The sequence below is a fragment of the Pristiophorus japonicus genome, chromosome 6, assembly GCF_044704955.1.
Source record: "Pristiophorus japonicus isolate sPriJap1 chromosome 6, sPriJap1.hap1, whole genome shotgun sequence".
In the NCBI taxonomy this organism is placed as follows: domain Eukaryota; kingdom Metazoa; phylum Chordata; class Chondrichthyes; family Pristiophoridae; genus Pristiophorus; species Pristiophorus japonicus.
Window position 1 is genome coordinate 39,609,359 of NC_091982.1, and position 21,166 is coordinate 39,630,524.

General features: G+C 43.2%; 1 protein-coding gene across 2 annotated transcripts in view; it reads left to right on the forward strand.

Annotated features, from left to right (window-relative positions):
- The window catches only part of rlim (ring finger protein, LIM domain interacting), a 73,494-nt gene extending 55,809 nt beyond the window's left edge, over positions 1–17,685 (forward strand). Inside the window, exons 3-4 of one of the 2 annotated variants that reach the window (XM_070882781.1) lie at positions 5,300–5,407; positions 13,776–17,684. In XM_070882781.1, coding sequence (XP_070738882.1) covers positions 5,300–5,407; positions 13,776–15,472 — 1,805 coding nt within the window. In that variant the 3' untranslated portion in view covers positions 15,473–17,684. Of the gene's footprint in view, positions 1–5,299; positions 5,408–13,775 lie in introns of both variants that reach the window. The other variant, XM_070882782.1, reaches the window with a different exon arrangement.
- The last annotated feature ends 3,481 nt before the right edge of the window (positions 17,686–21,166 follow it).

A 21,166-nucleotide genomic window follows, 5' to 3' on the forward strand; every position in this document is an offset into this window, starting at 1 on the left:
TTCCCTAATGCTTACTTTCCCCCACCCCTCACCTTTTGCTTTTCTATATATGTGCCATTCTGCTTCTCTCTATCTCTGCTTATGTTTTTGTTTCTCTTGCTTCCCTCTGTCTCTGTCCTCTTCTGCTTTCCTCCACAGGGTAGCTTTTGGGTCACAGGTCAAAAGGGTGATCAGACAGACCAGAGCGCAGTTCAACTTTCAGGTCGAGTGAGGGATTTGGCCAGGACCACGGGCCAACATTAGAGAGTGGGCGGTGATCAGAATAAGGCAAAAAATAAACAAGGTCATGTGGGCGGCATGTGGAGCAAAGTACGACTACTTTGGAGATGTAAAACAGGAGTGAGAGGATTCAAAGGTAAATATGTATGGTAAGTATGCATGTAAACTGTCATTTTAATATGACATCCAGGTGTAAACGGTTGAAGTGGCATTTGCTGGATGCACAAGGAAGTATCATGTCATGCAAAACTTTCTCTCTCACATTCTCTTCTGTTTGTGTGTGACCTGTCATGTGCTTGGTGCTGATGGTGAGTGGAAAAATAATTTTCACTCCTACATCTTTTGAGAACAAAATTCATTCAGTTCTTTGGAATACAGTAATCATCACCAAAGTTTCTAGTGTTTGAAATGTTCTTGTACTTTCCTCCTCCTGTCTAGTCTGTTGTAATGTTCAATTTATGTTCATGTGACGGGGGAAACTACAATTGCAAAATCTATAGTTCGTCATAACATCAAGGGTTGTTCTTTTTTCAATTGGCAGTGTCCTGATTATCTGGACTGTGTTTGAATACCTGACTATACCATTTCAAAGCTTTATTGCAAACTTTCTGATGTAAAACATATTTTTTAAATCATTTTATGCATAAATTAATTTTTTGTTGTAATGAACCGCCTCCAGTGTTTGCATGCAGACTTTCTATAAAAAGTGAGAGGGAGCGGGGTGGGGTGGGGTGGGGGTGTTGAGTGTAGCAGTTAACTGCCGTTTCCAGGCCTATGTCTATCGCTCTCAAGCTGGAAAATGTGAAATGACCATCTCCATTCTGTGTCTTTTCCTGATGGGACATCTGGTGCTAGTTACTTGCAATATAGCTAACAATGGGGCTAACATCCCCAGTATTGAAGCACTGACCACACTCGATCAGCTTCGCTGGGCAGGCCAAATAATTTGCATGCCAGATACAAGACTCCCTAAACAAGTGCTTTATGCGGAGCTCCTTCACGGTAAACGAGCCAAAGGTGGGCAGCGGAAGCATTACAAGGACACCCTCAAAGCCTCCCTGGTACAGTGCAACATCACCACTGATACCTGGGAGACCCTGGCTGAAGACCACCCGAGGTGGAGAAAGTGCATCCGGGAGGGCGTTGAGCGTGAGCAAAGAGCGTGAAGAGGTCAAGCGCAGGCAGCGGAAGGAGCGCGCGGCAAACCAGCCCCACCCACCCCTTCCCCTGACGAATATCTGTCCCACCTGTAACAGGGTCTGTGGCTCTCGTATCGGACTGTTCCGCCATCAAAGAATTCACTTTGGGAGTGGAAGCAAGTCTTCCACGATTCCGAGGGACTGCCGATGATGATGAGAGTATGTGAATCAATGTCCTTATAGCTCTGTGTGACAGCACACAATGTTATTCTAACATTTAAGCAGCTTCTAGGAAAAGTAACAGTTTGCCCAGAGGAAATGAGTGCAAGGAAGTCAGTCCATGAATCAACACCAGCTCCATATGGGAAGCCAGAATTACATTCTATATAAATTTAGTTTTTAAAAATCCTAGAATATACTTGCTGAAAAGCACTTTTCCCCCGAATGACTCATACCGGGTTGGTGTTTCACAAGCTTGCAGGGAACATTTAAGGTGGACTGCAAAAGCTTCTATAGATATGTACAGAGAAAAAGGTTAGTAAAGACAAACGTAGGTCCCCTGCAGTCAGAATCAGGGAAGTCATAACTGGGAACAAAGAAATGGCAGACCAATTGAACAAGTACTTTGGTTCGGTATTCACTAAGGAGGACACAAACAATCTTCCGGATATAAAAAGGGTCAAAGGGTCTAGTAAGGAGGAGGAACTGAGAGAAATCCTTTTTAGTCGGGAAATTGTGTTGGGTAAATTGATGGGATTGAAGGCCGATAAATCCCCAGGGCCTGATGGACTGCATCCCAGAGTACTTAAGGAGGTGGCCTTGGAAATAGTGGATGCATTGACCGTCATTTTCCAACATTCCATAGACTCTGGATCAGTTACTATGGAGTGGAGGGTAGCCAATGTAACCCCACTTTTTAAAAAAGAAGGCAGAGAGAAAACGGGTAATTATAGACCGGTCAGCCTGACATCGGTAGTGGGTAAAATGATGGAATCAATTTTTAAGGATGTCATAGCAGCGTATTTGGAAAGAGGTGACATGATGGGTCCAAGTCAACATGGATTTGTGAAAGGAAAATCATGCTTGACAAATCTTCTGGAATTTTTTGAGGATCTTTCCAGTAGAGTGGACAAGGGGGAAACCAGTTGATGTGTTATTTGGACTTTCAGAAGGCGTTTGACAAGGTCCCACACGAGATTAATGTGCAAAGTTAAAGCACATGGGATTGGGGGTAGTGTGCTGACATGGATTGAGAACTGGTTGGCAGACAGGAAGCAAAGAGTAGGAGTAAATGGGTACTTTTCAGAATGGCAGGCAGTGACTAGTTGGGTACCGCAAGGTTCTGTGCTGGGGCCCCAGCTGTTTACATTGTACATTAATGATTTAGACGAGGAGATTAAATGTAGTATCTCCAAATTTGTGGATGACAGTGTGAGCTACGAGGAGGATGCTATGAGGCTGCTGAGTGACTTGGATAGGTTAGGTGAGTGGACAAATGCATGGCAGATGAAGTATAATGTGGATAAATGTGAGGTTATCCACTTTGGTGGTAAAAACAGAGAGACAGACTATTATCTGAATGGTGACAGATTAGGAAAAGGGAAGGTGCAACGAGACCTGGGTGTCATGGTACATCAGTCATTGAAGGTTGGCACGCAGGTACAGCAGGCGGTTAAGAAAGCAAATGGCATGTTGGCCTTCATAGCAAGGGGATTTGAGTACAGGGGCAGGGAGGTGTTACTACAGTTGTACAGGGCCTTGGTGAAGCCACACCTGGAGTATTGTGTACAGTTTTGGTCTCCTAACTTGAGGAAGGACATTCTTGCTATTGAGGGAGCGCAGCGAAGGTTCACCAGACTGATTCCCCGGATGGCGGGACTGACATATCAAGAAAGATTGGATCAACTGGGCTTGTATTCACTGGAGTTCAGAAGAATGAGAGGGGATCTCATAGAAACGTTTAAAATTCTGATGGGTTTAGACAGGTTAGATGCAGGAAGAATGTTCCCAATGTTTGGGAAGTCCAGAACTAGGGGTCACAGTCTAAGGATAAGGGGTAAGCCATTTAGGACCGAGATGAGGAGAAACTTCTTCACCCAGAGAGTGGTGAACCTGTGGAATTCTCTACCACAGAAAGTTGTTGAGGCCAATTCACTAAATATATTCAAAAAGGAGTTAGATGTAGTCCTTACTACTAGGGGGGGATCAAGGGGTATGGCGAGAAAGCAGGAATGGGGTACTGAGGTGAATGATCAGCTATGATCTTATTGAATGGTGTTGCAGGCTCGAAGGGCTGAATGGCCTACTCCTGCACCTATTTTCTATGTTTAGTGTGTTTGGAGAACATCATTGTGGGTAGCATGCACATTAGCAACTCGGATTAGAAAAGAGGCAAATAAGCTGATTTAACAAGCCATAAACCATGAATAATATCAACAATTGGCTCATGAAGAGCCTTGCTTCCCATCAGGCCATACTTTCAGTGGTGATCCTGTGAAAATAGAGCCAGCATCATCATCATAGGCAGTCCCTTGAAATCGAGGAAGACTTGCTTCGACTCTTAGCATGAGTTCTTAGGTGGCTGTACAGTCTAATAGTCTCTGTCACAGGTGGGACAGACAGTAGTTGAAGGAAGGGGTGGGTGGGGAGTCTGGTTTGCCGCATGCTCTTTCCGCTATTTGCGCTTGATTTCTGCATGCTCTCGGCGACGAGACTCAAGGTGCTCAACACCTTCCCGGATGCTCTTCCTCTACTTTGGGCGGTCGTGGGCCAGGGATTCCTAGGTGCCGGTGGGGATGTTGCACTTTATCAATGAGGCTTTGAGGGTGTCTTTGAAACGTTCCCTCTGCCCACCTGGGGCTCGTTCGCTGTGAAGGAGTTCCAAGTAGAGCTCTTACTTTGGGAGTCTCGTGTCGGGCATGCGGATGATGTGGCCCACCCAACGGAGCTGGTCGAGTGTGGTCAGTGCTTCGATGCTGGGGATGTTGGCCTGAGCAAGGACACTTGACGTTGTTGCGTCTATCCTCCCAGTGGATTTGCAGAATCATGCGGAGATAGCGTTGGTATTTCTCCAGCGCTTTGAGATGTCTATTGTATATGGTTCATGTCTCTTAGCCATATCGGAGGGCGGGTATCACTACTGCCCTGTCGACCATAAGCTTGGTTGGTACATTAGCTGAGACTAAGGAACAAATGTAGGATTTTACTGGCCTGTATGACAGTCTTGCATCTTTGTGATGTGATCTCAGAACTTACTTAGAATCAACAGTGGATCTTTTCAAAGATGTATAACAGTACATGTTTTCCAGCAGATTATAATAATTCAAATGTTATGGTAAAAGTACCCCCCCCCCCCACCTTTAAAATGTGATTAGAATTTGTTTTAAAATTATGTATATCTGTCTCAAAGGACTAGTGATTAAAGTCAGTACCTGGTGTAGCATGAAACTATGGAGGTCATAGGGTGCTGGCTTTGATTCCTGTTCTGTACCAAATTAGCTGATCTGAGCTTTGGAAGTGGAAGTAGTTGGAGTGCTGCAATTGACCCCAGTTCACTTGGCTGGAGAGAGGAAATCCGTGAGGATCACCCTTCCTACTTGCTGTCCTGGTGGTGTTGGTAAAAGTGTGTGTGTATTTGTGGATGTTGAGATTGGCTGTGGTACCTTCCATAGTTGAATAACCCAATAATGATTAGATTCACATGAAGTATTAGTTAGCAGAAGTACTGGTAGGGGGGTGGGGTGGGAGCGGCGGGTGTTGTTGGTTCCAGTAGAATTGTACTCTAGCAAAAGAGCCAGCACCTTCAAGAGAAAATTGACATTCAAAATTTCATCAAAATGCTCTATTAAATGACACTTCTCTTCCTGTGTCACAAGCTGATCATAATATTTGTTATAATTAATGGCAGTGTTCATGGTGTCTATCCTAATTGTATTTTGAAGGGGAAATTACAGAAGAGGAACTTATCAGGCGTCTACAGCAAGTGAAGGACGGCGCCATTCAGAATAACCTTGATGCTCGGAGGAGTGAAGGTTCTGGTGACAACCGAGGTGAGCAATTAAATAATTAACAGTGAGTTACAGAAGATCAGGTCATTAGTATTCAATTTTAATTATATAGAAATGTGCAGCTTTCTCAATTTTCCACTTTTCTGTGCCTATTAACATTTTGTAAGCTTCCTGATTAGCAATGTAGTTCTGTGGTTCTCTTTTCTTGGATGGGTCAAACCAAAATGTTCTCCCACAACCTTCAGTCCCTTGTCTGGAAGTGCAATTTGGACAAGTAACTATTTTAACAGTTTATCTTTTCTGAAATGGCTGTTTCATTTGGTGGGCAGCCTTCCAAAGCTTTCCTCTGTTGTCCATGGAGCGTATAAGATCTGAGGCTCATTGTGTTTCTTGCTCACTGTCCACATTTGTGCAGTTTCCAGCAGGGATGGTGAACCTTGCCATATCTATGACTTTTGAAATGATCATCCACATTTGCACTGGTGCTCAGGGTACAAGGTGCTTCATTTAAGCATTCTCCATAGGACCAATGCCAGGCCAGATTGGATGTGGGGAAACCTTGTGTTCATTCAGCACAGAAAAATCATGACACTGCAGATAAATACTGCCACATCTTTTAAAGTCCCACCTTAAGTCATTGAGCCTATTTGTTTCACACAGTTGTGTTGCGTGTCTTTTTTGTGTGGTCTCTCTTGCAAGTGGGACAAAACTTGCAGTCTCGCCATAAATGATCCTTGCTGATAACTTGGCAATGTTTTTAGTTTTCCAAAACCAGCCAGTCTTATGTATTCAGTTTCAGGATTTTCCTAGGAATTTAACACTCTGCACCAGTTGGTGAAATACAAAAACAAATGTGAACAAAATAATGCTGTCCTTCTTGGTGCGCATGCGAGTAAAAATAAAAATGAATTAAAAGCTAATTCAAGATGTTAGCCAGTTTACAAACCCATTTACAAGCAATGGTTTATCAGGTCAAAAGGCAGCAACCTTCAAACAATCACATTCTTGGAGGGCCAAATAGTTTTTTTTAAACTAACAAACTGAGGGACAACATTGGCATTTTAGTGCAGATGTTGGGCTAGGTTGTTGTCATTCGTATGTATACCGGCACTGACTGACACACTCTCGAAAAAGATTAAGTGGTGAACAATTTTGCCGTTCGCCAGAGGCTGAAGCACTAGAATGCATTGGCTCACTCCCAATCAGTGATCAGTATGATTGATGCATAAAAGGCTTGACACTAAAACAGAAAACTGCTGTTTGCCTCATGTTCTCAAACTATGCACGATGAACTACTGCAACATATGTCCCATGCTATTTAGCATAAAATTGAGGAAATACCCAAAGAAAGATGACAACTGCTAATTGATAGTTGCCAGACCAGTCAAGTTACATTGAAGATTCACCAGCTTTTACTATGGCACGAAGGACTCTTTGGCACCCATCAGTGCTGATGACAGATCAGGAGCAATCGACACCTGGTATTAAAACTATATTTAGCAGTGCAATTTCGCTCTAATTCTTGTCACACCCAGAAACTTATCACCAGGCCACAGTAGTACCAGAAACCGTTCATGCTGCTTACCCACCTGGATAGTCCAAATCCAGTGCAAAACAAAAAATATCTGGCTCGGGGGTGATTTAAGGGGCATGTCCCAACTATGATGGATAAAGAAAGAATCTCTAAATCTGGGATGTACAAATAAGAACATGTTTATTTGTACTGCAAAAATAGCCAACAGGCTCCACCCCTTATTTCTGATTGGTCCTCTTGGAGGATAAGCCACACCCTGAAGTTTCACAAGAATGTGTCACTGGATCCGCCCATCTCAAGGTCTAACTGACTTTGCAAATTGCAAATCGATCCATTTTGACTTCCTAAAGCGACACAGGATAGAGCTCCCCAGAAGACAGCAAGGGTCAATCCAGTCCAAGTGTATGCATCCCCCAGCCACAGTGCCGTACCCCAGTCCACTTGTATGCCTCCCCCAGCCAATTGCCTTACCCAAGCGCATCCTCCTCCCCGCCCCCCATAGATGAAGCATTGTGTATGGATTGTTAATTGTTAGCAGGTTTATTGGGTATGAAGTGAATAGTGACTGTGTGTGACTTCTGGATATCATCCACTCCAACAATGTCCCTTGTGGGGTGTTGGAAGAACGTGATCCGTCTTTCCTCAGTTCCCTCTCCCTTCTGATCCAACCCCCCCCCCACTGTGTCTCTCTTCCCCCCCCCCCCCTCCCCCCCCAGCCTCCCTCCCTCCCCAGCCTCCCTCCCTTCTCTCTCTCTCTCTCTCTCTCTCTCTCTCTCTCTCTCTCTCTCTCTCTCTCTCTCCCAACCTGTCTCTCTCTCTCTTCCCCCCCACCCTCCCCAACCAGACTCTCTCTCTCTCTCTCTCTCTCTCTCTCTTCTTCCCCCCCCCCTCCCCAACCAGACTCTCTCTCTCTCTCTCTCTCTCTTCTTCCCCCCCCCCCCCAAAACCAGTCAGTCTCTCTCTCTCTTCTCTTCCCCCCCCCCCCCAAACCAGCCTGTGTGTCTCTCTCTCCCCCCCAACCCCCCCCCCTCTCTCTCTCTCTCTCTCTCTCTCTCTCTCTCTCTCTCTCTCTCTCTCTCTCCCAACCTGTCTCTCTCTCTCTTCCCCCCCACCCTCCCCAACCAGACTCTCTCTCTCTCTCTCTCTCTCTCTCTCTCTTCTTCCCCCCCCCTCCCCAACCAGACTCTCTCTCTCTCTCTCTCTCTCTTCTTCCCCCCCCCCCCCAAAACCAGTCAGTCTCTCTCTCTCTTCTCTTCCCCCCCCCCCCCAAACCAGCCTGTGTGTCTCTCTCTCCCCCCCAACCCCCCCCCCTCTCTCTCTCTCTCTCTCTCTCTCTCTCTCTCTCTCTCTCTCTCTCTCCTTTTTCTCTCTTTCCCCCCCCCCACCCCCAACCAGTCTCTCTCTCTGTCTCTCTCTCTCTCTCTCTCTCTCTCAACACCTCTCTCTCTCTCTCTCTCTCTCTTTCTCTCTTCCCCCCCACCCCCAACCAGTCAGTCTCTCTCTCTCTCTCTCTCTCTCTCTCTCTCTCTCTTCCCCCCCCTTCTCTCTTTCCCCCCCTCCACCTCTCGCTCGCGCGCTTTCTCCTCTCCACCTCTCGCTCTTCTCCTTTTTCCCTTCCCCGAAACCAGTCTCTCTATTCCTCCCACCCACCCCCGCCCCCATCCAGTCGTAGCTTCAGGTCCTGCTTCTGGCACTTTGGCGGGGGGGGGGGGGGGGCTGGTGGGGAGAGGAGCTTGACAGAGGACTGGGCTTCAGAAGTGCAATATGGGCAGGCGGGGTGGGCGCGCGCATGGTGAGGCTGAACAGACGCCTGTCTGTCAAAAAGAGTGCAGCACGCGGGGCGGATCTTGCCGCCTGTCTGTCCAAAAAAAGTGCATTACAAATAATCGGTCCCTAAAAAAATAATGGGACATCTGTGGCACCCTCACCTCTAAGTCAGAAGGTTCTGGGTTCAAGTCCCATTCCAGAGACTTGAGCTCAAAAATCTAGGCTGACACTCCAGTGCAGTGCTATGGGGGTGCTGCACTGTCGGAGGTGCCGCCTTTAAGATGAGATGTTCAACCTGCTCTCTCAGGTGCACACAAGATCCCATGGCACTATATCGATGAAGAGCAGGGGAGTTATCCCTGGTGTCCTGGCCAATATTTATCCCTCAATCAACATAACATAAAAACATATTATTTGGTCATATCACATTGCTGTTCGTGAGAGCTTGCTGTGTACAAATTGGCTGCCGCGTTTGCTACATTACGACAGTCACTACACTTCAAAAAGTACTTAATTGTCTGTAAAGTGCTTTGGGACGTCTGGTGGTTGTGAAAGGTGTGATATAAATGCAAGTCTTTTCTTTTTGTGGGCACGATAATTTGGCCCTCAAAGTCCAGGCAATTCAGTTCTATTTGTGCTTGTACTTTGAATTTTGTAGGTCAAGAGACTTGGAAGCGACTGTTCTTGGCACTCTTGCTTCGTTAGTAGATAAATTCTATATCAGAATATAAGGTCTGTTGGTATCCACAGCTTGAAATAGATTCTTAATATTATGCACTTAAACAACCTGCAAAAATACAAAAAGCTTGAAGATGCTTGCTGTAAATTAATATGATCCCTTTTGCTGCTATTCGCTTCCCGTAACAACAGACTTCACATCTTTCCGAGCTCCTCTGTCTCCCTTTACTGGACTGGTTACTCAAGCTGTTAGTCCTGCCCCCACTCGTGTATGTGGTCCTCCCCTCCCTACAGCTGTTTTCAGATCATCTCCCCCATTTCACTGTGAATTTATCTTTCTCCCTCCCCTGACTCCCTTAACTTTGCTGCACTTGGTCCTTGGGTTTCATTCCCATCAATACTGTCATCTGCTAATATACAGGATCAGCTGCAGAGCTCTGCTAACACCTGGGTCCACTACGCACCTCCACTGGGCTCTTGGGTCAACTTCTGTTGGTTTCTTGTCGACTCTCCACTCAGCCCTCTGATTCCTCTGCCCCTCAAACTCCTCCTGGATCCACTTACACTCTACAACTGTCTCTGAACCGGAACACTCGTTTATGGATGGTCCAAGCTGACTCCACTCTGTTCACGTCAACTTTACCCCATCACAGGACCTCCTATTTTAACTTTGGACTCCTGCTCATTGTCTCCTCCCTGTTCTGTTTAAGAGTGTCTCTCCAAATATATGTTATGCCTGTATAAGCTGAAACCCCTTTACATCCATTTGAAGGCGCATTTTTGAAATAAACGGACAATCACAGACAAGGCCACCCCTGACCACTTTCTTGTAAGCAGCACCACTCGCATCTACAATTTTAAAGGGGTTGCAAGAACATTTATGTGTGCGTATGTAAATATTTGTAGGTGGAAGGACAAGTTGAGATGGCTTCTTTGCCCTCTTTGAGCTCATCTTCTCATTGAGATCCATATCCTGCTCCCTTGAACCCATTCCCACTAAACTGCTGACCAGCCAACTTTCCTTCTTGGCCCCCATGTTCGTTGATGCTGTAAATTGTTCCTTTTCCTCTGGTACTATCCACTTTGTTTCAAACCTGGTGTCAACACCCACCCCTCAAAAAAAAATCTATTTCCACCCCCCCCCCCCCACCCTCGGGACCCTTGGTCCTTGCAAACTACTGCCCCATCTCCAACCCTCCTTTCCATTCCAAAGTTCTTGAGTGTGTTTTCAGCTCCCAAATTTGTGTGAAATTTTGCAATCAACTATGTTAAAGGCTACAGAGAGGACAAGGGGGAGAAATCCCCATGGCCAGAGATGAGCCCATTTGTGACTTTGATTAGGACCAATTCAGTGCTTTGGCAGGGATGGAAGCTTGATTGTAGAGATTCAAACATGGAGTTGTAAGAAAGCAGGGCACAGATTTGGGAGGCAACATGTTCAAGGACTTTGGAGAGAAAAGCATGGGAAAAAACTGGCTTCTGCATCAGATATTTTGTACTTTCCAGAAAGAATGGGAGGATGGTAAACTACATCAGGGTTCTAAAACTAATTCCTCAGAAAAATTTAAGACGGTTACAGTTCTTGGGATTATTCAGGCAGTGGGAGACTGGCTAGCAGCTGTGGATGTGAAAGATGACTAATTTTATATCGCTATTTAGGAATGTCATTGGAGATTCTGGTTCAGTTTCAAAAGACAAAGCTGTCGGTATAAGGATATGCCATTTGGCGCCTCATTGGCACCCAAGGTTTTACAAAGTGCCTGTCTGTACTCACATCATCTCGAGGATGCCCACGTTGATCTGCATTGGATGACAGATTCATCAGAGCCCCTTGGAGTCACGCTGGCATGGCCGTGCAGCAGGTAATCAATGCAGTCCAGGAGTTGGGTTCATAGTCAATTAATGTTCTTAAGAGCATTGTTTTGAACTAGCTGGCTGTTTTGTGCTACTCAGATTTGCCTTTCTTTTTCATGAGATAATGGTCTCAATGAAAAGTGGCCTACAGATATTTGACCGCCATCTTTGTGGTTCTCAAACTTTGAGATTCCCCTTCCCTCAGGCAGTGAACTCCCCTTTCTCAATGGGTAAGGATTGACCAGGCCTTTGCTCTTAATATTGCATTGTGGCCATAATGACTGGATAGGCTGCCCAATTATAGGGGGATTGGGCTTGTAGCAGAGGACAACAGAAAAGTCCACCGAGCACATCAAACACCAGGAATTTAGGATGATCAAGATGACTGGAACATTTCCAGGTCTTAATCCAAGGTAAATTAATATATGTATGACTGAACATTACAACATCAGCAGCAAATGAGGTAAGGCCTCTCAAAATCCCTGTCTGATGAACTACAAAATAATAAACATGACTGGTTAAATTTCTTGCTACTTTGTAGTTTATCGGCCAGTAGATTTAGCGAAATATAAACCGAAAATGCTGGAACTATTCAGGTCAGGCAGCATCTGTGGAGAGAAAGTTAACATTTCAGGTCTGGAAAATGTTTGAGATGTAACAGATTTTAAGCAAGTACAGAAGCAGTAAAAGGGGATGGACAGGAGGCAAGAACAAAAGGGAAGGTCTGTGATAGGAGTGATTTAAATGACAAAAGGGATGGAAGTGCAAGGCAAAAAGGGATGGTAATGGGACAAGTAAAGAAACAAAAGATGGGTCTTGGGCTGTAAATGGCAAGAGCAGAATCCTTACCAGCACCTACTGTCAGAAATGCTGGGAGGGGAAGATGTGTTCGGTGGTGGCATCACGGAGGTGCCAGAGGATGATTGTTGAATGTGGATCTGGTGGGGTGGAAGGCGAGGACAAAGGGAACCTTCCTCGTCCTTTTCAGCATCCCAAAAAAACCGTTCCCTCTACAATATCCTGATCCACTCTTCCATCACCCCCAACAACCGCTCCCCTTCCTACGGCACTTTTCCATGCAAACGCAGGAGATGCAACACCTGCCCTTGCACCTCCTCTCTTCCAACTGTCCAGGGCCCCAAACAGTCCTTCCAGGTGAAACTGTGATTTACTTTTTGTACTTTCAATTTAGTATATTCACTGCTTATGATGTGGTTTCCTACATTGGGGAGACCAAAATACATTGGATGATCGCTTTCCTGAGCCCCTCCATTTAGTCTGCGAGCGTGACCCTGAGCTTCCAGTCGCTTGCCATTTTAATTGTCCACCCAGCTCTGTCCTCGGCCTCCTACACTGTTCCATTGAAGTTCAACGGTAGCTTTACTAACAGCATCTTGTCTTTCAATTAGGCACTTTACAGCCTTCCAGACTCAACATTGAGTTCAACAATTTCAGATCATAACAAGTGCTCCCATTTTCTCAGACAGCTTCCCTACTCTACTTACTTAGTCATCCCCATCCTCGACTCCGGGGGACTGCCTAAGAAGACGACGACTTACTTAAAACTGTTACAACTCTTAACATTTTCCAGTTCTAACAAAAGGTCAAACCTTAACTTTGTTTCTGTCTCCACAGGTGCTACCTGACCTGAGTATTGTCAGCATTTTCTGTTTATAGTTCAGATTTCCAGCATCCACAGTATTTTGCATTTTTTGTTCGTAGATTTAGTGAACTGCAAGCAGTAGATTAGTAGTATTCTATTTGGTATTCTACCCAAGAGAAAATTTGGACTTGTTTGGAGTTGTTTCCCAGTTTTATTTAGGCCAAGAAAGTGCTATGCTAATTTGAAGAGAGTAGTATTTCTCACCTGCTCAGAAAGCCCCAAGTTACTATGCCTTAAACCAATTTATAAAGTATCCTGTGGTGCAAAGACCAATAGCATATAGCTAATCAAATAACAAATGGCCAAGTAGATGGTCGAGTGCAGTCTTCCAATTGATTATTCTGCAGAGGAGAATCCTAAGAACCTATGTAAAGGCCTCAGTTAGTGGCTGCTTTCTGGGCATTTCTCAGTCAGATTCAAATTGGTGTTCATAAGGCAGGTCTGGTCAAGATTAGTGTTTTGATTTGATATCTTTGACAGTTCTGTCTTTCAGCTGGTATGTTGTTGTTCTGTAAGGCCCTTCACATCAGCATTTCTCCTTTTTCCCTGCTGGGCAGTGACTAACTAGAGGAGATAGAAGGAATGAAGGGGAAAAATAGATTTTTTTTTTATGCAGAGAATTTGTTAGTACCTGTACATGAAATGTCTGAACATTGGGGAATCTATATAGAAAGAAATGAATGTTTGGAAAAATTGGCCATGGGAAAAGGGAATGGAACTGAATGGGTAGCTCTTTCAGAGCATTTGCACAGATGCCTCGTTTTCTGCTGAGTCTATGATTCTAAACAATCAAACTAGGTTTTATTCCAACAGTGTGGAGGATTCATATCATTCAAAGAATCAAAAGGACCCTAGAAGATAGATGTGCGATAATGTTTTGGTTGCTGATGGTTTCTTTTGTTTTGCTCCTTTAGGTGCTGAGGGTTTGGAAGAAGGATCAAGTGGAGATTCTCTTCTGGAGTGGTTGAATGCTTTTAGACAGACGGGGAACACAACGAGAAGCGGGCAAAGCGGGAATCGGTCATGGAGAGCAGTCAGTCGCACAAACCCAACGAGTGGTGATTTTAGATTCAGCTTGGAAATTAACGTCAGTCGCAGTAGAATTGATCAAAGTGCTGAGATGGAAAGTGAGCAACCCATGGACACTTCAAACGCAGCAGCAACAGTGCCACCAGCAGAAGAAGCAGTGACACCAGTACCATCAGGAAATATAAACCCACCCCCACCAACAGCAGCACAACAGCCACAAGTAGCGACAGCTCCACCAATAACCATAGCAGAAGAAAATATCCAGAGTGAACCCGATCGGTCAGAATCCACTGTAACAAGGCAGAGTAGAAGATCAAGTGGGGAATTGTCATATGAAAACAGATATGAACTTTTGAGACGAGAGCTTGAAACCCAAGCCCATCAAGGTCGTCCAAGAAGTGGTAGAAGCAGAAGCCCAGAGCGCCGAAGGTCATCTAGAACAAGAAGCAATCGAAGTCGATCACCCTTGCATCCAATTGTCGAGGGGACGAGTAGATCACGACGTCAGGGGTCTTCTCAGAGGTCTGATAGATCTATTTCAGAAAGTGGGACAGAAGGAAGTTCCAGAACTAGACAGCATGTGGTGTCCAGGCAGAGTCGAATTGGAGATGAGTTGCAGGCTGAAGTAACTAATCCTATTTCTGCATCTGAACCAAGTGAACCTAGAGAGCCTTCCCAAGAAGCTGCTGATTCTTCAGAAGCTGTTGTCAATGATCCCTCTCTAGCTGGGCGCCGACCGCCTACTATTATGTTAGATCTGCAAGTGAGAAGGGTGAGACCCGGTGAAAATGCAGATAGAGATAGTATAGCTAACAGGACCCGCTCACGATCCCAAACATCTGACAACACAGTTGTATACGAAAGTGAGCGGGGTGGGCTCAGGCGCACATTCTCCCGCTCTGAGCGAGCAGGAGTGCGAACTTACGTGAGCACCATTCGTATTCCTTTTCGCAGGATTTCTGATTCGGGACTTGGAGAGGCCGCCTCAGTTGCCCTCCAAACCATACTACGCCGGATAATGATGGGCGGGGAACTGAGTTCCTTTGTGGACAGTGACAGCGATTCTGAATCGAGCAACAGGGGCCAAAATCAAGTGCAAGAAGTCTCCGAATCGCAGAACAGCACAGGTGAATCCCCAAGCATGGCCTCTGAAGGCAGAACAGGGGAGCAACAGGCAGGGGAACAACGGAACGGCAGTGAAACAGATAGCACAACTGGTGCTAGGAGAAGAGAAGGTCAGCAAACTCGGGGCTTGTTTGGCCTTGAAGAAAGTGGTACTTTGCCTATACTTAGGCTTGCCCATTTCTTCCTGCTAAATGATGAAGATGAGGATGATCAGCCCAGGGGACTGACAAAAGAGCAGATTGACAACTTGTCCACAAGAAATTTTGGGGACAGTGATGCAATTAAAACCTGCAGTGTGTGCATTAGTGAGTACACTGCTGGAAACAAGCTGCGCAAGCTTCCCTGCTCACACGAGTATCATGTTCACTGTATCGATCGTTGGCTGTCTGAAAACTCCACATGTCCCATATGCCGTCAGGCTGTTTTAGTTCGCACCACTGGTGAAAGTGTTGGCTAGTGTACAACCTCCATCAGTTTGTGCTCCAGTATTGGTGTAATGTAGAATTAGCTAGCTGTACCAAACAGTGAACCATATAAAATTGTACTTCAGAATGTAGTGGGGAAATTCAAAATAGCCATACCTAATACTTCTACGTGACTGCTTCCTATCCTCTGTTCAAGGAAAGGCTATTTTTTTGCTAATCTTTAATATGGGTTTGGACATTTCTTTTTATTAATACTTACTTTTGCGAGTGTGCACTGTCGCACTGTTAAAGTGAAGATTTTACCATGCTCAGAAACAAACTATAGCGATACTGTAGTTAGGGCACGGCTTCTGGCATCTGGTTTCTTATGTCTGTTGGCTTAACCCTTTTCTTAAGGATTTGTTCTTAGCTTGGTAAATAAGTTATTTAAACTTTAATGCTTTGCTGCTTCCACTCATTTTGTAAAAGCTGACTCCTTGCCCTGATTTCTGTCACGTTGTTAGTGCTTCATCTTGGTTAGCTGTATTGAATTTCAATTTTTTTCATTTTTTGTAATTATTTTGTAATCAAAATTCTTTCCTTTTCTGATGTATGATTTTGGTTTATGTGCACACTTACAGTGATGGTGTATTTTAGCAATTCAGAGTATTCACTTTTCGTTGCAGGGTCTGTGTACTTGGGAAGGGGAAATTGGCCACTGTTTTGAAAAAAAATATGAAATTTGCAATGCAAATTGTCACTGCTGTTTTTAAAAAAAAAATTCTAATTTACTGAACATCTTTAATGGACAGATTGCCTTATACTACAACATGTATCAAGTCTATGGGACTAATTGGAGACATCCAGCCGTTAAGTATTGTTTTTTTTCTGTACAGTGGAATTACTTACTATCTCATCTATTTTTCAGTGATGTCCATTAAAAAAAAAAAATTACCATCAATTTAGTTCCATCTTTTTGTGGAGTTACTCTGTACCTCCCTTTTTATCGACTCTTTCCTCTCCACCTTGCACCTCTGGGTTTTTAAACATATTTTAAAGTGGGGAATGACCCACCAGCCCTATGACACGGGCTCTTGAATAAGAAGCATTTTGCCTTTGGGAAGCTGGCTGTTTTTTATTTCTCTACAATCGGTTGGAACAGCGGGAATGTGTGTGGGCACGCTAGACACTCGCCACATTACTGCCACTCTCCGCCACTGCGCTATGTAATCTGTGCCTAATAAAAGACCTGTGACTTCACAGCTCGCCACTTAAATAGCAGTTGGTTTTGCTGCAATCCTGCAGCAGTGTGTCTGTGGGCAGGCTGTGTAGCAGACTACTCTCTGAAATCCTGATGGAATATTGGGGACTTCTGTGGTAAGTGTGGATCTGGTCTGCTTGGAATATAAGCTCCAGTATTCAGCCAATTGACAATGTTGCATTTATAGGATGTAGAGGGTAAGGATGCTGCAGTGTAATAAAACATACTGGAAATTGCAGTTTTTGTTTTTTAACTGTGAAATTAAAATGTTGCAATTGTGATATAACTAATGTAACTGAATTGAAGAATCATAGGTCTTTTTTTGAGGCAGAATGGCTGTTTTTTTGTCTTAGATATATATGCACAGGATAATGGAAAGTAATGTCCTTATTTAGTCTGTTGCTTATCCTGATGTATATGGAAAAACCCATTTTTGTACAAAAATGACCAGATATTAATGGCATCTTGTATAAATTTTAAATGCCAATATTGTAACATGTGTACTTGCATTACTGAAATAGTTTAGTTCCACAGAGCAAATATTAAAGAATGATGCTATGACACAAAATAGGAATCCCACAGACTGTGATCAATCCTGCATAAGGCGAACTGTGTAGTAAAGATTCAAAGCAAATTAGGAGACGAGTGCTTTAAGAAGTCCAGGAAGAGTTCTTCCCTTAGCTGCAGGAGTCTTACCAAAGTGCATGTACTTTGGTTTACTGTACAGGGCTTGTTTAAAGTGATTTAGTTTATTTATGTAATCTGTTGTACTAATTTTTGTAAATTAGTAACTGAGTTTTCATGCAAAAAAAAAAGTTTGATTACCCAGTTGTCATTTAGCTTTCTGGGGAGAGGAAACATCAATTGCAGATAGAAGTTATCTTTTGACATTGACCATTTGAAGAGTTGGGTTATCCATAAATGTTAATAAAACAATGCACGAAAAAACAACCAGCACCTTTGTCCGTGAGGTTTATTCCTTTTCTTTTCCTCTTTAGTTGAATCTCCTTTGATGTTCGTGATCGCATTTATTTTTAGATCACCAATTATCCATGGACTCACTTAACCGCTTTTGATCTGTTAATGTTACCATTATTTAATATCGTCTGTTGCCACCATTTTCTGGGACATTCTGATCATTTTATCTCTACATTTACTTATTGTTGAGGGGCACGAAGAGGATTTTTCTCAAATCAACTTGATGCATTATTCAGACCAAAGATCTTTTTATGTGGGAGCTGAAGTTGGGAATTGCCCAGCTGATCATTTTTTTATAACAAATTTATTAGCTTTTTATTTCCCAGTACTCGTCCTATAGATAACTGCAAGATTAAAGAGATCATGATGTCTGGGTTGTTGCTTCAGTGTGAATGTCTTCATCAATGACATGGCTGGCTGTTAGGACATAAAACAGCTTGTGTGAAGACCACTGTATATATTTTCTAAGAATAAGTAAGTGGGGGTTGTAATCTTATTTTAAGATAGAATTTGAACTGTGTAAACATTCCTGATATCCATTATTATCCTATTTTTTTTATCTTTTTAAAGGGGAAATAAGTTCAAATTCTAAGTATTTGTCACCTTTAGGCTTTTTAGCGCAAGTCTCGTTCATTCAAAAACAATTTAAAGATGCTATGTATTCTAAAGATCAAGCAGCTGCATGATTAAGTTTGGGTGCTGAACATATTTGATGGGTTGATAATTGTCATTGTATTCCTATCTTGTAGCAGGTTAGTTGCCAAAGATTGGCAGCGGTTACGCTTTGAAATTGTTGAACTCTTGAGTCCAGAAGGCTGTAAAGTGCCTAAATGAAAGATGAGATGCTGTTCCTCAGGCTTGCATTGAACTTCGTTGGAACAGTGTAGGAGACAGAGGTCAGAGTGGAGTGGTGCATTAAAGTGACAGGTGACCGGAAGCTCAGGGTCACACTAGAGGACTGAATGGAAGTGCTCTGCAAAGCGGTCACCCAATTTAATGATTGGTTGACTTTTACCTCACTCCTTGACCTCATTCTTTGCCCCTTTCTTAGTTCACAATTCATCCTTTCAGCTTTCTGACTTGCTTTGCTGTACATTTGCACTTCTCACCAGGCTGCTGTCCTGTGTTGGTGGCACTTTTACCTCGAGTCAGAAGATTGTCTAAACTGCCAGCTCAAGAGTGTGCAAAAGATACCGTGAAATTATTCAAATGAAGAGCAGTGGGTTCTCCTGGTATATTGGCCAACATTGTCAAATCAGCACAAAAAGATTAACTGGTCAATCATTTGCTTTTTGTGGGATTTTGATGTGTGTAAATTATCTCTGATGTTTGCCTCCAAAATAATGGCTACAGTTCAAAAGTGATCTATTGGCTGTGTAGCATGTTGGGATGTCCAACATACTGAGTTATAAAAATTTTTTTGAACCACATGATTGAGGAAAACTTAAAGCTGTTGGAAATTCAGCTGGAACTGCATGGTGTTTAATTTAAAAAATATATATTAAAATTTATTTTGGGGTCGATGCATTGATACCTGTACCTGTGAGCGATTCTTGTGCTGGAAATAAAATCATTAAGAAACTGCAATTATCAAAAGAAAATAGGGTTTGTATGAGCTGATTTTTGCAATCTATTCTATCCAATGATTACTGTCACTCCTTGCATATCCCCATGGATGTGGTCTGCTTTAATACAAAAGATTGTGAATTATTTCCCTTTCTACTGCACATTCACAAAGACATCTCCACCATGGGCTCAACTGAGCTTTCAAATTTACCAAACATAACTGAGCATTACAGTCACAAACCACTGGTGTATATTGCACATTGTAGTGCAGCTGTAGTAAATTTCTGAGTCTGGGAATCTTTTCAAAATAATTAAAACTTGTTTTATTTTATTTTCAATCTTCAGCAGTGAGGGGGAAAAAAGCTTATTTTCTTTCTCGTGAAACAATAACCAGCTGATGCATGGTTTGGAATGCTGATGGCATGTGTGAGGGTAAGTATTTATAGCTTGCAAGAAACTTTGGGGCATTGAACAAAGATTTCCAATGCCTCATGGAGGGAAGATCATGACCCAATACAACTACTGCACTGAAAGGAATGGAGTGCTGATTGTGATTAAATATTTGAGCTAAGTTCTCTTCCAAAGGTAACAATTCTTAACAGAAAACTAAAGCAAAATACTGCAGATGCTGGAATCTGAAATAAAAACTGAAAATGCTGGACCTACTCAAGTCAGGCCAATTCTTAATGGAAGTAGTTTTTGTGGTTTTGTATGGCTTAAAAGTAACATCAAGCAATTGATTCATATATTCAAGACTCATTACATCCCAAACTTAAACTGCTGCTTTGCAAGTACCCCTCAATCCTGAGGTCTCCAGAAAATAAGTTTACATTTTGTCCTGACTCCCTTTATGTGCTGTTTTTGCAAATTCTGTTTTCATGTGTATAAATAAAAAAATTCAATCAAATGTTAATCCCTGTGCAAAAGGTGAAAGGTTTGTCCAAACTAATAAATTAATCTATGAATGGTGTAATCCTGTGTGTGGTAAAGTTTTTGAATCAAGGTATAAATCTTGGTGATATCTATGAACAGTGTTGTGTATTGAGTTGCTGCAGAACAATGCAAAAAAAAAAGTGCAGTAGTATCTTACTCAGACATTAATGGTTTGTTTTGTGCTGGCGCTTAGGCCATATCTCATTATGGGATGTAAAGTAACTGAATGGCATCAGCAAAGTCGACATGGAATATCATTTCAAACTAAGCCAGGACAGTTGGCTCAAGAGCTATTAATTTAAATTGGTGGGAAATAAATTTAACACCCAATATTAGGAAGAACTTTATTTAAACATTTGATGAATGTTTTGGGTAAAGGCATAAACATGCTGGAACAATGAACTTTCATGATGGAGTGGCCTTTTTTCCTGATTTATCCTTTTGTGTGAGGAGACTTGGTGCTATATGGAGATTTAGTGCTGAAATGTGTATGCACACGTTCAGAGAAACTCAGAAGCAAAAATGTTTCATTTTTGGGCACAAGTATGCATCCTGTAGGCATGTTCACACGTAACTGGAGTGTTCATTTTAGGTGGATGAGGTGGCGGGGAGAAGAGTTAATGTTAGAGGTAATATTGGTGCAGTGAGGTTTGGGAAAAATAATGCTTGGGTCCTGGCAAAGTGGTTGTGACTAAATCCAATGATCATTTGCATGATGGTACCTTGACATGCAAATGACACTCCATAACCCAATCCTGAAAGAGATGTAACTGAAGGCAGGAATTGAATTCATAAGCCTAAATGTCTCTTTGTAAATGTATCGTGTGTTTACGTACAACCCTTTCTCCTTTATCTTGTAATGCTGTTTACTTACTGCACACGCTGTTGCTGAATAGTTTTTTGCTGCTGGGGTTCAGGAGGGTACGGCACATATTAGTCTGAGTATACACCTGGGGCTGCCGGGGTCTGTGTGGCGAGGAGCCAGACAGTCGTGGAAAAATAAGGAAAT